Source organism: Oryx dammah, unplaced genomic scaffold (assembly GCF_014754425.2).
Source record: "Oryx dammah isolate SB20612 unplaced genomic scaffold, SCBI_Odam_1.1 HiC_scaffold_11, whole genome shotgun sequence".
Taxonomy (NCBI): Eukaryota; Metazoa; Chordata; class Mammalia; order Artiodactyla; family Bovidae; genus Oryx; species Oryx dammah.
Window position 1 is genome coordinate 12,114,386 of NW_024070195.1, and position 20,422 is coordinate 12,134,807.

Consider the following 20,422-nt stretch of genomic DNA (forward strand, 5'->3'; position numbering starts at 1 on the left):
AAAATGTTTGGTCAACAACAGAACACATCATCGTGAAAGTTCAAAACACTGGGGATAAAGAGAAGATCCCGTAAACTTCCTCCAGAAAGGAAAACACAGATTACATCCAAAGGAAGAAGGATCAGAATGGCTTTGGACTTATCAGCAGCCGCCTAGGAAGCTAGAAGAGAATGGAGTGAAAATCAAAATTGCAAGGAAAATTTCCAGCCTAGAATTCTACACTCTACAAAACCAGCAGTCACATGTGAGGGTAAAGTATAGATATTATCAGACTGCTAAGGTCTCAAAAAAATTGCCCTTTCACGTACATGTTTTCGAGGGTAATACTCTTCCCAGTTACGAAAGTATCTCCAGAAAGAGGAAGATGTAAAATTCAAGAAACAGGTGATACTGCACTGGAGGGGGAGTAAGGAGAGTGAAGGTAGAGGCAGACCCCAGGGGACAGGTGTGTAGCAGGCCTGCAGAGCAGTCCTGCAGTTGGAGTGATCTCCAGAAGAGATGCCTCTGAAAAGAAAAAGCTAAGACAATTCTGAGTGTGTTTGGCCCTCTGGAAAGGAGACTTATTCAACTCTGGGAAAAGCTTGGAGATGAGTGATTAAGTATAAAGAAAACTGAGAAGCTGAACATCATGGCTGTAGGAAAACAGGTTGTGCAAAAACTGAAACGCGATCTTAGCAAACCTCATGACTCAGCTGTGAATAGTCATAATTGTTTTAACACTGATGACGAGCCACAGGAAAATTGTGATATCACAGTGTTGGGAGGATGGGACAAGAGGAGATGTGCATCGATGTGCTGGTGCAGATTAAGCAAGAGAAAAGTAAACCCTCATGTTTCTGGAGGGAACTCAATGGATAATGCCTAAAACTGAAGGAAATAAACAAGACGTAGAGATAGAACCATGCTACTTAGAGATAAGGAGGTAATTACTAAAAAAAACAGCTGAAATAATTGAACATGGTTGACTCTTAAGGGAAAGAATGGAAGAAGGCATTCAGGGGACTGTTGTGGTGATAAGCCTTGTAGAATTATTGACTCTTTACATTCTGTGTATTCTTTGATAAAAATAAAAAACTTTTTAAAAAGTAAGGGGTGATTCAGATAAGAGAAAAGGACAAGGATGAGTTACCGTTCCCATTATAAAGAAATTCAAAATAAAATACTTAAAAATTAATATAAAATAAGAAATTAAGATTCATCTCAAGTATAATTTCCTAAGCATTCAAAAGAGACAGTCATGAAATTCCATGTTCCTCTCCCTTCCCCCCCACCCCCCCAATCCTCACTCTCTGGTCAAATGTTTGGGCTTCGTCTCTGTAAGCCATAGGTTATAGGGGAATTTCAACTTAGAGTTGGCTTCTATTTGAATTAGAATAACTAGAAAATGTGGAGGCCAAGTTTGAGCTGTATTGTCTAAGCCAGTCTCTTGGTTGTCCAGCTGTGTATCTGGTTTCTCTTTGTATATCCTCAGATTCTTAGAATATCTTAGGTTCAGCCATTCTGCCCTGTCCCCCTCCTCTGCTGGCTTCCTGATCCAGGCTCATCTGTCTGTCCACCCGGCCCTGACACATTCCTTCCTCTGACCTTGCTGCCTACATTTGCTTTGACCGTCCTCTCCACTTCCTCAGCCTAATTCTTAATTCCTGGCTCCCCACCTCCTTATCTGAACATGGCTAAATCCACTTTGGAGAACCAAGGCGAATGGAACTGCCTGAGAGGAATGTGGAGAATCTGTAGCTCTGTCCTTTCTTCATTCTTGAGAGCCCAGCTGCCAGCTGAGGGCACATGTGGGGGAAGTGTGTGTGTGTGTGTGTGTGTGTGTGTGTGTGTGTGTGTGGTGTGGTGTGGTGTGGTGTGGTGTGGTGTGGGGCAGTGCGGGGGTGGGGGGTGAGTGGGGAGAAGAGAGCACAGCCGTCTTGGACTCCGTCATTTGCCCTGGGAATACTCATGTGTATTTTTGATATCCTGGTGTCGTCTTTCTTTTATTTGTTCTGCATGTCTCTTAGATACCGCTCTAAAATTTAAAACCCAGAGGCATCTTTCCAGCTTCCTTGCATGAGCAGTGTTTTGACCTCTTAAGAGGCCATGGCCAGACTTCAGCTCCTGGTGATCTTACATGAAGTGACATCTGATTCGCTATTAGACTGCATTCCACACCAATCTGCCCAGCCCTGCAGTTTATGGGCTCACTCCTGTTGTCTTTCAACATATGGAGCACTGTGAGATAGTGTGAGTTTGAATCTTGTCAGGGAGGCTGATTAAGCCACCATCAGGGACAGCAGTCCTATGTGTGAAATGTCCCAGGCCTTCCCGAACAGCTCTGGGAGCAGCTGGGGGTGGTTGGTGCTTCTCTATTGCGGGGCAGAGAGACCTTGCTAACAAAGCAAACACATTGTTTTTGTATCACCGGCTAGGTCCATGGTGGTAACATTTGGCACGTTGAGTAACAGGGAACATAGATAACTGTGAACAGATGGGCAACTATTAAAAGATCCAAGGGCTTTTATCATTTCTCAGTTGGCCTTCACCCACCTACAGGATACCCAGTTCCCTTGTTAAATTACATAAAGAGCTCAAATAAATTTATTCTCCCTCCTTTTTTTTTTTTTCATTGCAATGGAAGCAAAAGCTCTGACGTTGAAGAAGAGAATAGATGAGAAACTTCTAATTTTGAATCCCCTTGGGATTAGATGCTGATTTCAGCTGCACACAGAACACTGCCCCATATTTTGAAAGAGTAGCTGCTGGCAGTTTCAGGGGAGATGACTTTCCAAAATAGACAGTGAACTCCCCCGTCCGTATCTGGTGACCATCTGACATTTGGGACACAGAATTACAGAGCCATCCACGTGTTTTGATGCGTATAACCTCGCTGTTAAAAAATGGCCGTGGCATGTCATTATTATGCTTACGCTCAGAACTAATGGAATACAAAATACAAAAGAGAAACACCTTACCTGGTTCTCAGAAGCAGTGGAAAATATTTACACATCTTAGAGCAATAAAATTTTTCCACACTCTGGGGAAGTGTTGTCTCTGGTATAGGAGTATGCTAGTCTCTTTGGCTCAGAATGACACTTGGAGAGTTCATAAGAGTAGAAGTGGGACTTCCCTGGTAGTCCAGTGATTAAGACTTTGCCTTCCAATGCAGAGGGTGTGGGTTTGACCTCCGGAAGCTAAGATCCCACATATCTCATGGCCAAAAAACCAAAACTTTGAAACAGAAGCAATATTGTAACAGACTCAGTAAAGACTTAAAAAGAACGAGTGAGAAGTCCAGACACTGACTGAGATGAGACATGTCTTTCTCTGTCTGGGGCAGCAGCCTGATTTTGCCCAAAGCAGTCATAGGTTGGTACGGTCAGTTATGGTACATATACCTGAATCTGATGAACCTGGCCAAATTAGATTGGGTTCATCAGAGGTGGCCTTAATAACATTACATTCCAGGGCCAGTAATTTTAAAGTATATCCTGTGTGGGCCTCCTGGTGGTTCAGTGGGAAAGAATCTGCCTGCCAATGTAGGAAACCCAGATTGGATTCCTGCGTCAGGAAGATCCCCTGGAGAAGGAATGGCTACCCACTCCAGTATTCTTGCCTGGGAAGTTCCATAGACAGAGGAGCCTGGACGGGCTACAGTCCATGGGGTCTCAAAGACTCACGCGACTGAGTATGCACACGCATGTACACTAAGTGTAGCTGTCGAAGATCTCTTTGGAAGCAGGAAGGGTAGGTACCCAGCCCACTTTTATTTTCAGTCCCTTAACTTTGAAACCAATTTATCCCAGCCAGGAGTGCTGGGTAGCTAAAGATCCATGTGTCCAAAAACAACCCCAACAAAATCTAACTTTTTTTCTAAAAATAACCAGTGGAAAATGGAAATAACCATTTTTATTATTTTATTTATTTATTCATGTATTTTTATTGTTATTTTTGGCTCTGCTGGGTCTTCGTTGCTGTGCATGGGCTTTTTCTAGCTGCGCAGACTTAGTTGCCCCATGCTATGTGGAATCCTCCTGGAACAAATGTTGAACCTGTGTCCCCAGCATTGGCAGGCAGACTCCCAATCACTGGACCACCAGGGAGGTTCTCTCATCCTTATTATTTTAAACTAAAACCTACACTATTAAAAAAATAATGTAAAACAAGTCATCTACAAAAGCACTGAAACCAATGATAGTAAGTAGAAGACAGTTAGCTGTTGGAGGGAATGACATCTGTTGCCAAATGATACAGTTTGATAAACGCATACTTCTTCTGTGCTGGGCTCTTTGGTTTAAGATAAGTGAGTAAGCAAGGGTTATCGCTGGGTTTAGTGTCCCCTGTAGAATTATACTTTAACAGAATCATTGGAAATAGATAAAGCATGCTAACACCATTTAGCAGGAACGTTGGTAATGTTAATTATGAGATAGATGTTCCCGGGATTTTTTTCTCTTCCTTATTTTTTAAATTATGAAAGTATGATAGCACATTTACAGGAGACTTGGAAAATACAGAACACAGGTACATAGTTCCTGCATATTACAATTATTTTTAAGTAGATAAATGGAGATTTTTAGTTGGAGTTTGAGTATCAAACTCTCAAAAATTAATAGAACGAATATACAGAAAAGTAGAAGGAGATAGTAGACCTGAAAAGCACCATGAACCAATTCAACATAATTAAGATTTATACAATTTTCACACAATGGTAGGATATAATTCTATTCAAGTTCCCATAGACTATAAACTAGGAGAAACTGGAACATATCCAGGGACATAAAACAAGGCACAAAATTTTCATCGTCTGAAGATATTGAAATCATAGAGTCTGTTCTCTTATCAAATCAATATCAAAAGACATTTGAAAATAACCCACATATTTTCAAGTGCAGTGGTTCACAGGCTTTTAAGTAAATGTTATACATCAGTTTATCATAGAATTAAGACATCCATGGAGACAAATGATAATGGTATAAAGAGAGTGAATATTTGTGTATTGCAATATGATTCTTATAAACATCCCTGAATTGAATAGAAAATAAAATGAGCTCAATATAATTAGTTTTTATTCTGCTGTAAGTTTTATGTTTTTTTGAATTTCACCTATTTCCCTGACATATATACTCTCAAGGTAATTAAAGCCATAGCCATTACGAATAATTTTTATTTTCTTTCTCGCTGCCATTAAGTTTAATGGTGTCAGCTTGCTAATCCTCCCTGATGCTCACATGGCCTCCATTTGTGCCGGCAGTTTCCTAGGATGGCAGAAATGCAGGGGCTCATGGAAAGACTGGAGCGGGCTGTCGGCCGACTGGAGTTGCTGTCTGCAGGGTCACACAGGCCTCCTGGGGACTGCGGGGAAGTTAACGGTGTCAACGGAGGTAGGACTATACAGTTGTCGTTACCGGTCTCTTTGTGGGTCACTTAACTTTGTTCCCATCATTGAGTTCTCATGAAACATTTCTATGAACTTTAACTGCTCCATTTCTTCCTTTCTATGTGACCATGACATTAACCAGATGCAAGCGATCCCCCCAAAAAAGAAAAAGAAAGTCTCAATCCACAGTCCACAAAAATTACCTCTCTCTGTGCCTGTTAAGAGCACAATGCATGAGCTGAATGTCATTATTCTCTCATTTTAGTGTTTGTACTGCTCTTCCACATTCAGTGACTAAATATGTTATCTAAGTTGTTATCAAAAAGAAGCTAATGTTCTCTATTAGACTGTAAATTGGAAGAAATTATCATTCTGTACGTTTTAATTTTAAAGAGAACAAGGCATTAATTGTAAGAACTGCAGTTTTGAAGGAAGAGAATCTGATGTGTAACCAAATATTATTTTGAGGTAGCATGATCACATCACATTGCTTTACGTTTACCATTTCTCACCAAATATGTTTTTAAAATTATATGCTAATGCCACACATTTTTAAAAAGAGTTAAAAAATTATGTGATCAAACATATAAAAAGTTAACTACTTCTTTAAACAGATGCTATGCATGGCCAACTCTGTTATCTCCAGTAATTTTTCCAAATTTTTTTGTCTAAGGTTGCAGATTTAGCAAATAAGAATACAAGACACCCAGTTAAATTTGCATTTCAGACAAACTACCTTTTTTTGGTCGAAGTGTGTTCTGAATACTGCATGGGATATACTGCATGATACATACTTCCTCTAAAAATTTATTCCGTGTTTATTTGAAATTCAAATATAAATGGACAATCTGTATTTAATCTGGCAACTCTATTCTTGTCTCACACCCATTGCTTCCATATCTGACCCATTTTGAATTTTGTCAGTCTTTTGGGGCTTGAGAAAAGCCTTGGGGAAGAGGGGGCTTCGAAAAAAAAAGCTTTCACTGGGCAAGATCCACATTGGTGCTTCTAGAATTTCAGGCGTATTTGGAGCTGTGCCTTGCATTACATGCCTTGGGACAGAAATTACTGTGTGAACACAAATGCACAGGCTGGATTTTTTCCCTCTCCCTACCCCTCAAACATAATGAAAATTAAAATGCTCTGAAAGAATTGAAAGGGGATGTTGTTTAAGGGAAGGCTGCCAGGGGCCTGTAAGTTTTTTCCGCATCAAATGAGACACATCTATGATTTCATTTTAAGCTTCTTTTTGTTAACTATACAGTTGGTATATGAGATTCAATAGAATTTATTTATAAAGAAATATTTTCATGTTCTTCTTCAGTAACTTTGTTTCCTTATGCCTTTGGCATCAGGTGACCAAAAGACATTTCTGAGATTGCTGCCCACAAATATAAAGCCTGTGAATACATAAAATAAACTCCAACTCCCAGGAGGCTGTGTAGTGTTGCTGAGTAAAGAAAAAAGAAACCCCAATAATTCAAACCTCACTTACACAAAGAGGTACTAGACTGCTCTTTGTACTTTCTTCATAGAAGAAGAATTTCCTGGGAAAATTAATAAGCTAAGCAAATTTGGAAGGCATATACTTAAATTAAATTACTTAAATATTTAAACACAGTTTCTAGTATAACAAATCATTCCAAACTGGTTATTTAAGTTCTCTTTTAAAAACTTAGCCAGCAATTTACTATTCTACTGATAGTATGAAATGAAGACAGGTACTTGGTTAGTAGGATAATTAGTAAAAGGTCTAAATGATGTCCATCCTTAAAATCTTTGCTTATCCCGAACAACATCACTTCTACTTCTTCTAAATTAGTCAGCTTTGGTAATTTTCTAAATTTTATTTTTAACAAATCCTTAAGGACAATCTTCTCACCTTCATTTACACCTTCAAATGTAAATACCATCATTACAATAATGTTATAACTAAAGTTATTTTTTTTTAATTTAAAAAGAAACTTGTAGAAGGAACCAGTTCATTACAGATCCATAGTATGCACAGACCAAAGAACTGCCCTGTGAGACTGGTGTTATGTTGTGCTTTGTGATGTGTTTTTTGCTTACTTTGACAATCAGGTAAGTTAGGCTCAGTTCTTGAAGAAATATTTTCATGCCTGCCAATTGACAAGTACTGTGGTAGATGCAGGGGAATGTAAGATGAATTATAAAACTGTCCTAAATCTTCCAAAATCTTTGGTCTCCATGCATTACTATTCTGGGCCTCAAATGCTTTGATTAAGAGATGCTCAAAGGATGCAGACTGGGGAGAAACACAAGTCATTAAAGCTGCCCGGAAGAGGTGTGAGCAGAGCTGAGTGATGAAAGGAAATTGAAAAATATTCCCTTTTTATCATTGTCCCTTCTGCTATGTAGAGACCTCCATCACATTTTAAAACCTTTTCCCACTTTAAACACTAGGCAGAGACCCCTCAGACCTCTTCTACGGCAACAAACAGGTTTATCTGTTTCCAAATGGATCCATAAGGAATCTTTGGGTTTGCACCTCTTTTATGTTATAGAAGTTGGTACATACTGCATTTTAAACTTAGGATGATAACTCAGCTTCAATACCCTTCCTAGAAGTGAGACTTAGAAATAGGTGCAGAGAACTGTGAACAACTGTTTCCATCACTCTCTCGGCCTGTGGAAAGGGCAACTGGGAACCAGGGAAAAGGAAGTTTATCCTATGCATTTATGAACTTGGATATTTCTGTCCAGTATAAGAATGGGACTCCTAAGTTTGACTTTGAATCTTAATAGGCTGTACTGCTGAATTTGTCAGTATTAACTTTCTCAATATTAGAGATGCAGTCAGGGACTTAGACAAAAGTCTTTTTTTAAATGAAAAGTCAGGGAAAGAAATACAGAGCACCCCAGGTTGGGCCATTGCCACTTCAGCTTTAGAGTAATTTAGCAGATCAGAATTCACTGTGGGTTAGCACACCAGTCATTTTTACACCCACCCTCAATGTTGCTCTTACCCTGGGAAGTGAAGGAGGAAGTAAATAAATGTGTGAAATCAACTGACTTCCTATTTTGCCCAGAGTTCATTATTACCTTTTAGTTGTCCTGAATAATCTTGGTAACTATTTGCAAGGTCATTATAGAACTTGGATAGGTCGGTGTAGATGTAAGTACACTGGCTTTGGATTCAGAAGGTGTGATCAGTTTTTGGATCTGCCACTTACTTGGTGTATAGCCCTTAACAAGTCATATGCTCTGTTGCATCTTCATTTCCTCATCAGTGAAAGTGTGACAGTGCTACCTACCCCATGGGTTTGGGGGAGAATCAAATGAAAGTGTGTAGGTGAAAGTACCTACTCAACGAAGTATGTCAGAAAGAGAAAAATGAGTATCGTATATTAATGCATATGTGTGAAATCTAGAAAGAAGGTACAGATGAACCTGTTTCCAGGGCAGGAATAGAGACACAGATGTAGAGAATGGACATGTGGCTCCAGGAGCCAGGGAGGAGAGGGTGGGACAAATTGGGAGATTGGAATTGATGAATATATACTACCGTGTGTAAAATAATTAGCTGGTGGGAACCTGCTGTATATGGCACAGAGAGCTCAGCTCTGTGATGACCTAGAAGGGTGAGATTGGGTGGGTGAGAGGGAGGCTCAAGAAGGGGATATATGTGTATATATAGCTGATTTACTTCATTGTACAGCAGAAACCAACACAACATTGTAAAGCAATTATATTCCAATTAAAAGAGTTTTAAGAAAGGAAGTAATTATTCAGGAGAACAAAAATAGAGGAAAACAAAAAATTTAGGAAAACACTGCTTTCTTGAGCCATTGAGAAGTGTTTAATAAGTACTGATTGGGTGAATGAATGAATTAGTGAATAGAAAGAAAATTATGTGAATGACCTGAGACTTCCCTATTACTTATGGCAGAGCAGTGCCAGCTTTCACTAAATTACCAGGGAATAACACAATGTTCTTTTCTAAAGGTGTGGCACCCTCTGTGGAGGCCTTCGATAAGCTGATGAACAGCATGGTGGCTGAGTTTTTAAAGAAGAGTAGGATCCTGGCTGGTGACGTGGAGACCCACGTGAGTACTTTCCTCTGTTGTACTCTGTGGAAAGATTGACTGCTATTAAAATATTTTTAAAATAATGGTCATAACCAGGGCTGGCGAAGGATGGAGGGATTGAGACCCTTGTGTGCTGCTGGTGGGAATGTAAAAGGTGCAGCCCATGTGGAAAAGAATATGGCAGTCCTGCAGAACATTAAAAGCAGAATTACCATATGATCCAGCCATTTTACTTCTGGATATAGACCCCAGAGAATTGAAAGCAATATCTCAAAGAGATATTTGTGTACCCACGTTCGTAGCACCTTATTCACAGTAGCCAGCGTGTGGAAGCAACCCAAGTTTCTGTTGACACGTGACTGGATAAACAAATGTGGTCTGTGCATACGATGGAATATTATTCTTTCATAAAAGAGGAAATTCTCACACAGTGAAAACATGGATGAACCTTGAGGACATTATGCTAAGTAAAATAAGCCTGTCACAAAAAGATACTGTATTGGGGAATTTCCTGGCAGTCCAGTGGTTAGGAACCGGCACTTTCACTGTTGGGGAACCACAATCCCACAAGCCATGTGACATGGCCGGAAAAAGAAAAAAAGGTACTTGTGATTTCATTTATATGAGGTATTTAGAGAAGTCATACTCATAGAAACAAAAAGTAGAATGGTGGTTGCCAGAGGCTAGAGGGAAGGATAAAAACAGGAACTTGTTTAATGGGTATTGTTTTACTTCTATGATGCAGACTAAACTCCAGAAGAAATTCTGGCAGTCTGATGCATAACAATGTGAATATAGTTAACGCTACTGAACTGTATACTTTAGAAATGGTTAGTGTGATACATTTTGCATTATATATATTTTACCACACTTGTTTTTAAAACTGCAGCCTGAGGAAAAGCAGAGTTGTAGAATTTGATAATCTCTGGATTGGTAGAGACTTTTAATGCTATCTAGGCCAGCCTCCCAGTTTAGACACTTTTCTATACATTTAAAAAATCTTTAGCATTTTCTCTGAGGCTAGACATTGTGTCCTTTTAATGAAAGTAAAAGCCAAACCAATTAACAACCTAAAAGAAAAAAAAAATTTATTCAGGTTCTTTTTATTCATTTGCCTTTTTATTCATTGCCTTTTTATTCATTTGTCTTTTTATTCATTTGAACTTTGTTTCTTTCAAGGATTGAATTCAAAATCCATCTGCTTATAGATTTCTCAGCAAGAGAGCATCCTGGCAAAACCATTTTCAGTATAGACTCACAGAAAATCTGATTCTTGAATAAAGTTGTGGTTTGTGGTTTAAAAGAAAAAACACCACCACTTTTTTTGCTCCTTCTTCAATTAGACATTATACGCAACACTCAACACCAGTCTTCCAGGGGATCTGGCAACTCAGATTATACCCTTGGTTCCAGAATTGTAATTAAATAGGCATTTATCTCATCACATTTGCAATGTATTTGCTCATCACATCTAAGAAAAATGAAGATTAGTCTCATGGACCTTTTTATTAAATATTCTTGTTGAAATCCTCATTGGCAAAAGAAAGGAAGCTCTGATATTCAGGAGTTCTAGAAAAGTCTGTGTAGTAAGACCTACTTGAGATGTATCACAGAACTCTAGAATTGCTCTGGTTTGTTCTTGAGCTTGATGTCTGTGTTTACAGAAACCTGGTCTGCACTAACATGGTAGCTGAGCTTCTGATATGTTGTCTCATGATCGTACTTGAAATCTAACATATAAAATGGAGTATCAGCCCCAGGACACTAAAAGAGATTCTTAAATAATTGAAGAACAATTTACTCTCTTGAAAACTATTATAATAATTATTATAATTAGTATTGTTACCATTAATATTGACATTATATTATATATAATGTGTACTTAGGAACACAGTACATTATAATTTTTGTTAGTAATGTCACAAAATTCTATATAGTGTTCTTTTACAGGGGAATAATGAAGCCTGTAAATATGTATATTTAACTTTGCATTTTAAGAAATGTAGGGTTTGCATACTAAGTAATTCTCTTCAAGCTGCATAATAAACAGTTCCTTTAAATTTTTTGTAGAACGAAGTGAGTTATCAATAAAGTGTAGCTTGATTTATATGAAGTTTTTCCTTCTCCCTGCTCATCAGCCTGAGAACAGCATGACTCAAAGGAAGGAATATTCTCAATAATGAATAGATAATACTTAAAGAAATGTGTGTTTTTCACTAATTAGTTTTTTAACAAGGAAGGAAGGTAGGGAAAGAAGAAAGGAAAGAAGGGAAGAAAGAGAAGACAAAGAGAGAAAAACACTTGTCATCTGAAAATGTAGACTCGGTTTCTATAACACAAAGAAGAGCGCAGGCAGCTTTTGTCCATCTGCCCATGACTTTAATACGTTGAACAAGCAGTTTATTTTTTCTCTCTTATAGAACCATGTGTCACTGACATTAGGCTTGCAGCTGCTGCCTCTCCCATAAGCCAGAAGTAGGGGTTGAACTTTGTTCCAAGAACACACCTGTTGCTTAGGGGAAAAAAAACCCCACATACCTGATTGTACAGTATGGAAATTTGAGAATGACACAAATGTGCATCACGTTAACTCCTGTCCCTGTGTGTAAAAGCTGTTCCACAGACACTAACAATGAAAAAGGACAGCCGAACTATGATTTAACGTCTGTCTTGTGTTGGCTGCTGGTCGGGCTTAATTTACTGAACACTCAATAGTCTATTGACAGAACAGACCACAAAAAAAAGGGAACTAATAGCTACAATTAGGAAGCTCTGTTGAACCAAAGAACATAGCAGGTTTAGAAAAGATTAGATCTTGTAAAGCCGCCCTGTATGTGGCATAAACTGAAGGGCTTATTTAAATTACCCTTCAACCCAGGAACGCTGACACAGCTTCCACCCTTTTTAAGAGATAAACAAACAATGCACAATTTTATAATAGATGTTTGGGGTAAATATTGTCCTCAATGTCAAAGAAAAGGATCCCCCAGAAACTGGGCCTACAGAATTGTAAGCCCTTAGTCAACAATCACTTATCCTTAGATGGATGAATGTGTTTTTTTTTTTTTTTTTAAACAAAGCTGTCCTGTTGTTATTCATGGTATATGGAACTAATCTTGGGTCTGTTTCTAAATGATTTGACCGTCATGAAACAACTGCAAATCATATAGCTCTTCCTAACTCTAGCCCTTTTTGGAGATTTATAGAATTTACATATTAATGTTTGTAAAGGTCTGCAATATTTATTTCTTATCATGATTAAGATGGATACAAAAGAAATATTCTTTTTTTAATTGTTCAATAAAAATGAGAGACCCACAATTTGAACAAAAGGGCAATAAAATTCAGCAAAAATATATAATACACTACACATGGTAAGATTAAATGGTATTAAACAATATTATAGCTTTGAGTTCCTGGACTTTATAAAGGATGGACCTATTTAGACAGTTATTATAGCTCTACTTTTAATGGGCCATGGTGACTCTTGTAGATGTTCCTAGAACTTGTTACTTACTTAAATCATCTATAGAATGTCTTGTTCATTTTATGCCTTGCAGGTTAGGTAACATGTCCAAAGGGTGTGTAAGTTAAGGATGATCTCTTGTTTGTATTTGGATTTCAAAGCTGGCTCTTACTTTTATAGCATGACCTTGAGCTAGTCCTTACCCTTCTCAGTAATGAGACTGGACCACATCACTTCCAAGGGCTCTCAGAGCCCCTTTGAGTGACTCACCCGTTGTCTCAGTGTGAAAGCATGAGGGAGTTACTCAGTTGCCAAATGAAGAGCTTGAGATAGAACAGCTTCATCACCAATATAAAGAAAAAAAAAAAAATCTTGAGCCATGCCAGGGAAAGAACCTCAAACAAGCAAAACAAGCAGAAGGAAACATGTCAGAAAAAGGATACACAGAACACTAAAGATAACATATCATCCTGCTTTATGATAATATAGAAAAAAAAATCAGACTCCTTCATTTAAAAAGACCTTGAGGGACTTCCTTGGCAGTCCAGGGGCTAAGAAGACTTCATGCCCCGAATGTAGGAGCCCAGGTTCCATCCCCACTCAGGGAATTAGATCCCACACACCACAAGTAAAGGTCCTGCATGCCACAGCTAAGACCTGGTGTGGCCAAATAAATAAATACAAAAAAATTAAAACTACAAATAAAAAGACCTTGCAGCCTCCGTGAGTCTGTCCTTCTTGGTCTTACTGGTTCTTACTTCTTCCTTGACATGGACCTATCCCTAGAATAAAAAACGTAAAAATGGCTATATATTTATTTTACTAATTGTATCCATATTCTTTCTTCAATTTTAGAAAACCTTTACAGGTAGTTTGTACTCAAAAAGAAGAACCATTTGCATTTTTGGTGCTTTATAATCTGGGTCTATGTAGAAACCCTCCTGCCCCCACCAAAAAAACAAAAAACAATCAGAAGCACAAGTTTGGTGCCTCCTGAGAAACCTGTATGCAGGTCAAGAAGCAACAGTTAGAACCTGACATGGAACAATGGACTGGTTCCAAATTGGGAAAGGAGTATGTCAAAGCTATATATTGTCACCTTGCTTATTTAACTTAAGGGCTTCCCTGGTAGCTCAGCTGGTAAGGAATCTGCCTGCAGAGCAGGAAACCCTGTTTTGATTCCTGGGTTGGAAGATCTGCTGGCGAGGGGATAGGCTACCCACTCCAGTATTCTTGGGCTTCCCCGGTGGCTCAACTGGTAAAGAATCTGCCTGGATTGTGGGAGACCTGGGTTCGATCCCTGGGTTGGGAATATCTCCTGGAGAAGGGAATGGCTACCCACTCCAGTATTCTGGCCTGGAGAATTATTTATATGCAGAATACATGATGCGAAGTGCCAGGCTGGATGAATCACAAGCTGGAATCAAGATTGATGGGAGAAATATCAACAACCTCACATATGCAGATGATACCACCCTTATGGCAGAAAGTTAAGAGGAACTAAAGAGCCTCTTGATGAAGGTGAAAGAGGAGAGTGAAAAAGTTAGCTTAAAACTCAACATTCAGAAAACTAAGATCATGGCATCTGGTCCCATCACTTCATGGCAAATAGATGGGGAAACAATGGAAACAGTGACGGATTTTCTTTTCTTGGGCTCCAAAATCACCGCGGATGGTGACTGCAGCCATGAAATTAAAAGACACTTGCTCCTTGGAAGAAAAGTTATGACCAACCCAGACAGTGTATTGAAAAGCAGAGACATCACTTTGCCAACAAAGTTCTGTTTAGTGAAAAACCAAAGTGAAAAATCAAAGCTATGGTTTCTCCAGTAGTCATGTTGGATATGAGAATTGGACCATAAAGGCTCAGCACCTTTGAATTGTGGTGCTGGAGAAGACTCCTTGAAAGTCCCTTGGACTCTCTCACAAGGAGATCAAACCAGTCAATCCTAAAGGAAGTCAACCTTGAATATTCATTGGAAGGACTGATGCTGAAGTTCCCAATATTTTGGCTCCCTGATGTGAAGAGCCCACTCATTGGAAAAGACCCTGGGGAAAGATTAAGGGCAGGAGGAGAAGGGGGCGACAGAGGATGAAATGGTTGGATGGCACCACTGACTCAATGGACATGAGTTTCTGCTAGCTCCGAGAGATAGTGGAGGACAGAGGAGCCTGGCATGCTGCAGTCGGTGGGGTCGCCAAGAGTGAGACATGACAGAGCAACTGAACAACAGCAGTGAAACAGCCCACTCCACACAGATCCATCCTCCTCAATCCCCTGCTTGCCTTCAGTCAAGATGGCCCTCCCATTGACTAGTTTCTTGCTAATAGTTTTAATCTGAACATTTATTTTTATTATAATTAAACGTAAATACACCTTGGCATGGAGAAGGCAATGGCACCTCACTCCAGTACTCCCGCCTGAAAAATCCCATGGATGGAGGAGCCTGGTAGGCTGCAGTCCGTGGGGTTGCTAAGAGTCAGACACAACTGAGCGACTTCCCTTTCACTTTTCACTTTCATGCATTGGAGAAGGAAATGGCAACCCACTCCAGCATTCTTGCCTGGAGAATCCCAGGGATGGGGGAGCCTGGTGGGCTGCTGTCTCTGGGGTCGCACAGAGTCGGACACGACTGAAGCGACTTAGCAGCAGCAGACACCTTGGCAATCTCAAGCTCAAAGGATCACGTGACATCCGTCACATTCTCCAGACGGCAGAGACCCCCTCCACCAAAAAATTACTTGTACAAAGAATTCTGCATCTAGGTTTCAAACAGGCTTTATATCAGGGATCTTTTGTCTTACAGTCTTGGCCAGTTACGATAGAATTATTAGAGAAGAAAATACCTTGGAAACCATCCATTCCAATATACATCCTCATTCCTTTTTCTTTGTCTTTCTGCCTCCCTCCCCCTCTCCATCCGTCCCTCTCTCCCTTCTCTTCTTTATCTCCTAACACCCAGGGACAACTCTCTGAAAGAGAATGTACCTGATGGTGTCCGACTCTTTGGGATTCCATGGACTGTAGTCCTGTAGGCTCCTCTGTCCATGGGATTTCTCAGGCAAGAATACTGGAGTGGACTGCCATTTCCTTCTCCAAGGAATCTTCCTGACCCAGGGATTGAACCTGGGTCTCCTGCATTGCAGGTAGACTCTTTACCATGACTCTCAGATGACTCTCTGAGCCATCAGGGAAGCCCTCCAATATGCATCCTCATTTCTCTTTCTTTGTCTTTCTGTCTCCCTCTCTCTCTCCATCCCTCCTTCTCTCCCTTCTCTTCCTTCTTTTCTTCCTCTCTGCTGCTGCTGCTAAGTCGATTCAGTCATGTCCAACTCTGTGCGACCCCAGAGACGGCAGCCCACCAGGCTCCCCTGTCCCTGGGATTCTCCAGGCAAGAATACTGGAGTGGATTGCCATTTCCTTCTCCAATGCAGGAAAGTGAAAAGGGAAAGTGAAGTCGTGTCTGACTTTCGAGACCCCATGGACTGCAGCCCACCAGGCTCCTCCGTCCATGGGAATTTCCAGGCAGGAGTACTGGAGTGGGGTGCCATTGCCTTCTCTGTTCTTCCTGTCTTTTTCTCATCCTTTTTCAAAAAAAAGAAACTGCAACCTAGAGGGGTTGGTGATATAGGTGCCATGTTGTATACATGGCAGAGGAGGAATCTGGTCTCCAACATCTCCATCTGTGGTTTGGGAGATGCCTGGCTTAGACCTCCCTGGGTCAGCTGTCTCTCACTGCCTTTGCAGGCAACTGAATCACTAGTAAGACGCAGTGGCATGTATCTGCCACCTCTTCTTGTCCTCGGCACTCAACAGCTGGCGCCGTTCCCCCTATCAAATTTCCATAATGGGTCAAGAAAAGGGTGGACTTGGGCGCAGCAGGTGAGGAGAGGAGTTACAGTGAACATCACCATAACTCGTGTCCTTCATATGTCTCCTCAGAGCCGCGCTGAGTGAGGCAGCAGAACAGTGACCTCTAGGACAGATGAACTGTGTCCCTCATGGGTCTTTGCTTCTCCCCAGTCACTAAGCCAGCCTGCTCTCAGCCTGGTCATCACTCACTGTGCTGTTGACACCAAATTGACAGAATTCAGAAAGATCACAGATCAGTTCATCTCTGTTATGATTTCTTTCCAAGAAGGTGGAGAATTTTGACTCTCAGCACTGAACACATACTTTGTTCTTAAGAATGTTTGCTTTTAGAACATCTAATGCCCGTCTCTGCCCTTGAACATCCCAGTTTCATAGCACATTTTAAGCCTAGGGAAGGCTCTTTATCAGGAACTGGACTTGGAATCTCAGCATCTCTGCCTGAAGAGACACCAGGCATAACTAATCGCCAGAATCTCCCTGTTTACTCCACCAAAAATAAATATCTCCGGAATATTTTGCTGAGACAATGAGTTGGGTTCCATGAATCTCTCAGGTTAAGATGAGACCTGTGCTTTTCTTTTCTTTCTGCTTCTTAAAGGAAACCTGTGGAACACCAGCCCTGATTATTCTCTTCTGGTCTGTGATCACTGGTGTAAGCAAAATGTAAGAACCGAAATATGCAGAGATGTGTTCTGAACGTACTCAGACTTCTGTGTGCACATTGCTATATTTAAAATGGATGGGCAGCAAGGTCCTACTCTATAGCATAGGGAACTCTACTCAATGTTATATGGTAGCCTGGATGGGAGGGAGGTTTGGGGGAGAATGGATACATGTATATGTATGGCTGAGTTGCTCTGTTGTGCACCTGAAACTCTCACATTGTTAAGCAGCTATACTCCAATATAGAATAAAAAGTTAAAAAAAAACAACCCTGAAATACCTTTCAGAAGATTGTTTTCCATGTGAGAATTTAATCATGTTACTTAGAACTGCACAATAGAGGTCCTTTTCCTTTCTCTTGCCTTTTTCTTTTTTCCCCCTGTCTTTCCTTCTTCCTAAAACTATGCCAATAATGCGAACATTTGTTGTTGTTTTCTATCTAGACTTCAGGATAATTTAATTGTTTGCCTGGAGGCTGCTTCAGCGTCTGAAAATTAATACTTTGTCTAAAAGTAATGACCTGATCTCATTTAGATTATCTTATTATTGCTATTCTAGCAACCATACCCACAGAATACACCACACACAGAGACACACACAGAGACATGCCCCTCCACACATGTATATCTTCTATGCACCTATGAATTCCTTATAATACTGTATTAACTACATATAAGAAAAAACAGCCTTGATCAAATAGATGGGCACTCTGACCTGAGTCACTAATCGTAGTGTATGTGTTTGCAGATTTCTTAGTGTGCATAAGGCAACTACAAAATATGCTTTTTAACCTGTAGTATATTTTCCCCTTTCCAGTTGTATTTAGAATATGGTTGAAAATTGTAAGTTTTGAAACATGGCAGTTTACACTTTCATAACATATTACAGAGAAGGCAATGGCAACCTACTCCAGTACTCTTGCCTGGAAAATCCCTTCGACGGGGGAGCCTGATAGGCTGCAGTCCATGGGGTTGTTAAGAGTCGGACACGACTGAGCAACATCACTTTCACTTTTCACTTTCATGCACTGGAGAAGGAAATGGCAACCCACTCAGTGTTCTTGTCTGGAGAATCCCAGGGACGGGGGAGCCTGGTAGGCTGCCATCTATGGGGTCGCACAGAGTTGGACACAACTGAAGCGACTTAGCAGCAACAGCAGCAGTGCTGCAAAAAAAAAAAAAAACAAAAACGGTACTCAGTGAATTAATAATTTATTACTCTGTGTATGTGTTTGCAATAGAATTACTTTCCTTTTTAGAAAACACTGCAAAATAAATATTTTAAACGGTAAGGTACTTGGATGGAGAAGGCAATGGCACCCTACTCCAGTACTCTTGCCTGGAAAATCCCGTGGACGGAGGAGGCTGGTAGGCTGCAGTCCATGGGGTCGCTAAGAGTCGGACACGACTGAGCAACTTCACTTTCACTTTTCACTTTTCACTTTCCTGCATTGGAGAAGGAAATGGCAACCCAGTCCAGTGTTCTTGCCTGGAGAATCCCAGGGACGGGGGAGCCTGGTGGGCTTCCGTCTATGGGGTCGCACAGAGTCGGACACGACTGACGTGACTTAGCAGCAGCAGCAGCATGGCAAAAACCACCATAATATTGTAATTAGCCTCCAATTAAAATTAATTAATTAATTTTTAAAAAACTTAAAAAAGAAAGCTAGGTGGGAATTCATAAGTAACAGGAAGATCCATCAATATATTGACTTGTAGTCCAATAGAAATCCCATGAGCTCTGTCTGTGACAGTACATTTTTGTGAGCCTTACTGTAAGTATTTTAAACTGAAGGTCAGAGTTAGAAAAAGGATAACTCTGGATTTTGTTTGATGTTTCTGTTTGGATTGGGTTTTACCATGTTGCTTTCCCCTCCAATCATTAAAGTGATAGCTATCAGGCAAGAAATAACTTGGGAGTCAAAAGAGCCAGTTGAGAAATTGAATTTTTGTCCAGGACTTCATATTTCTAATAATTAATTACTCCTGGTTTCAAGAGTCTTTAGTTGTATTTATATAATTTTAAATATCTGGATGAAAAGTGAAAAATTCAATTGTTGTTGTTTAGTAGCTAAGTCGTGTCCAACTCTTTCATGGCCTCACAGACTGTAGCCCACCAGGCTGCTCTTTCTGTGGGATTTCCCACGCAAGAATACTGGAGTGGGTTGCCATTTTCTTCTCCAGGGGATGGATCTTCCTGACCCAGGGACTGAACTTGCATCTCCTGCTTGGCAGGCAGATTCTTTACCACTGAGCCACCTGGGAAGTGAAAAATTCAGTAGATTGTTTCAATATATCCAGGTCAGACAGTCCCAAACTTTTAGATGAGGACTCTCACCCCAAAGTTCATCTGTAAGTTAGTTCTTAGAAACTTGGAAAACATTTGCCTATAGACCTAATGTAAGGGATGGGTGGTTCATTTCATATGCTAAGATGAAGAAGAATATTACTTTGTGTGTAGTACACAAACCACTGCCATCCACAGATTCTGCTAATGGTCTGCCACGAAATGAGTACAGAAATTGTAAGACATTGAGAACTTTTATAACAATCCAACACAGTCATTTTAAAGGCTGCTAAATCTGATAATTTAAGAAACTTGGACTTGTGCTTTGTGTGTCTTTATTTCATTTTTCTAGTAAGGCTCTTTTATTAATATTTCTTTTATAAAACTATCAGTCTGTGAGAGATAAGAAATTAAAAAGAAAGTCTTCACCAAAGGTTTTTTGAGTAGCACCATGTAATGCAGAATGTTGGGGAAGAAACATGACTCAATGACTCTTCCACCATGATTTTAGTTAAATGAAGCAGGAAAACAATAATATTAAATGAAAAACACTCATTTATTATGAATGCTGATACCTGGGAGTGTGCATTTAATTAGAGAAGGACTTAGCACCAGATAAGGATTTCTGTACAGATTCTGTGTACTTCCAGCTGATGATGGGCCTGGTTCCTTTCTACTTTTGCTACCACGCATAGGATTTTTCTTTTTCTTTGTGTGAGTAT

The 20,422-nt window shown here is 40.0% G+C and overlaps 1 protein-coding gene across 1 annotated transcript in view; it reads left to right on the forward strand.

Annotated features, from left to right (window-relative positions):
* CAP2 (cyclase associated actin cytoskeleton regulatory protein 2) overlaps window positions 1-20,422 on the forward strand; it is a 139,203-nt gene that overhangs the window by 18,609 nt on the left and 100,172 nt on the right. Inside the window, exons 2-3 of the mRNA XM_040249316.1 lie at window positions 5,237-5,366; window positions 9,329-9,429. Of these exons, the coding sequence (XP_040105250.1) occupies window positions 5,246-5,366; window positions 9,329-9,429 (222 nt within the window). The 5' untranslated portion in view covers window positions 5,237-5,245. The remainder of the gene's footprint in view (window positions 1-5,236; window positions 5,367-9,328; window positions 9,430-20,422) is intronic.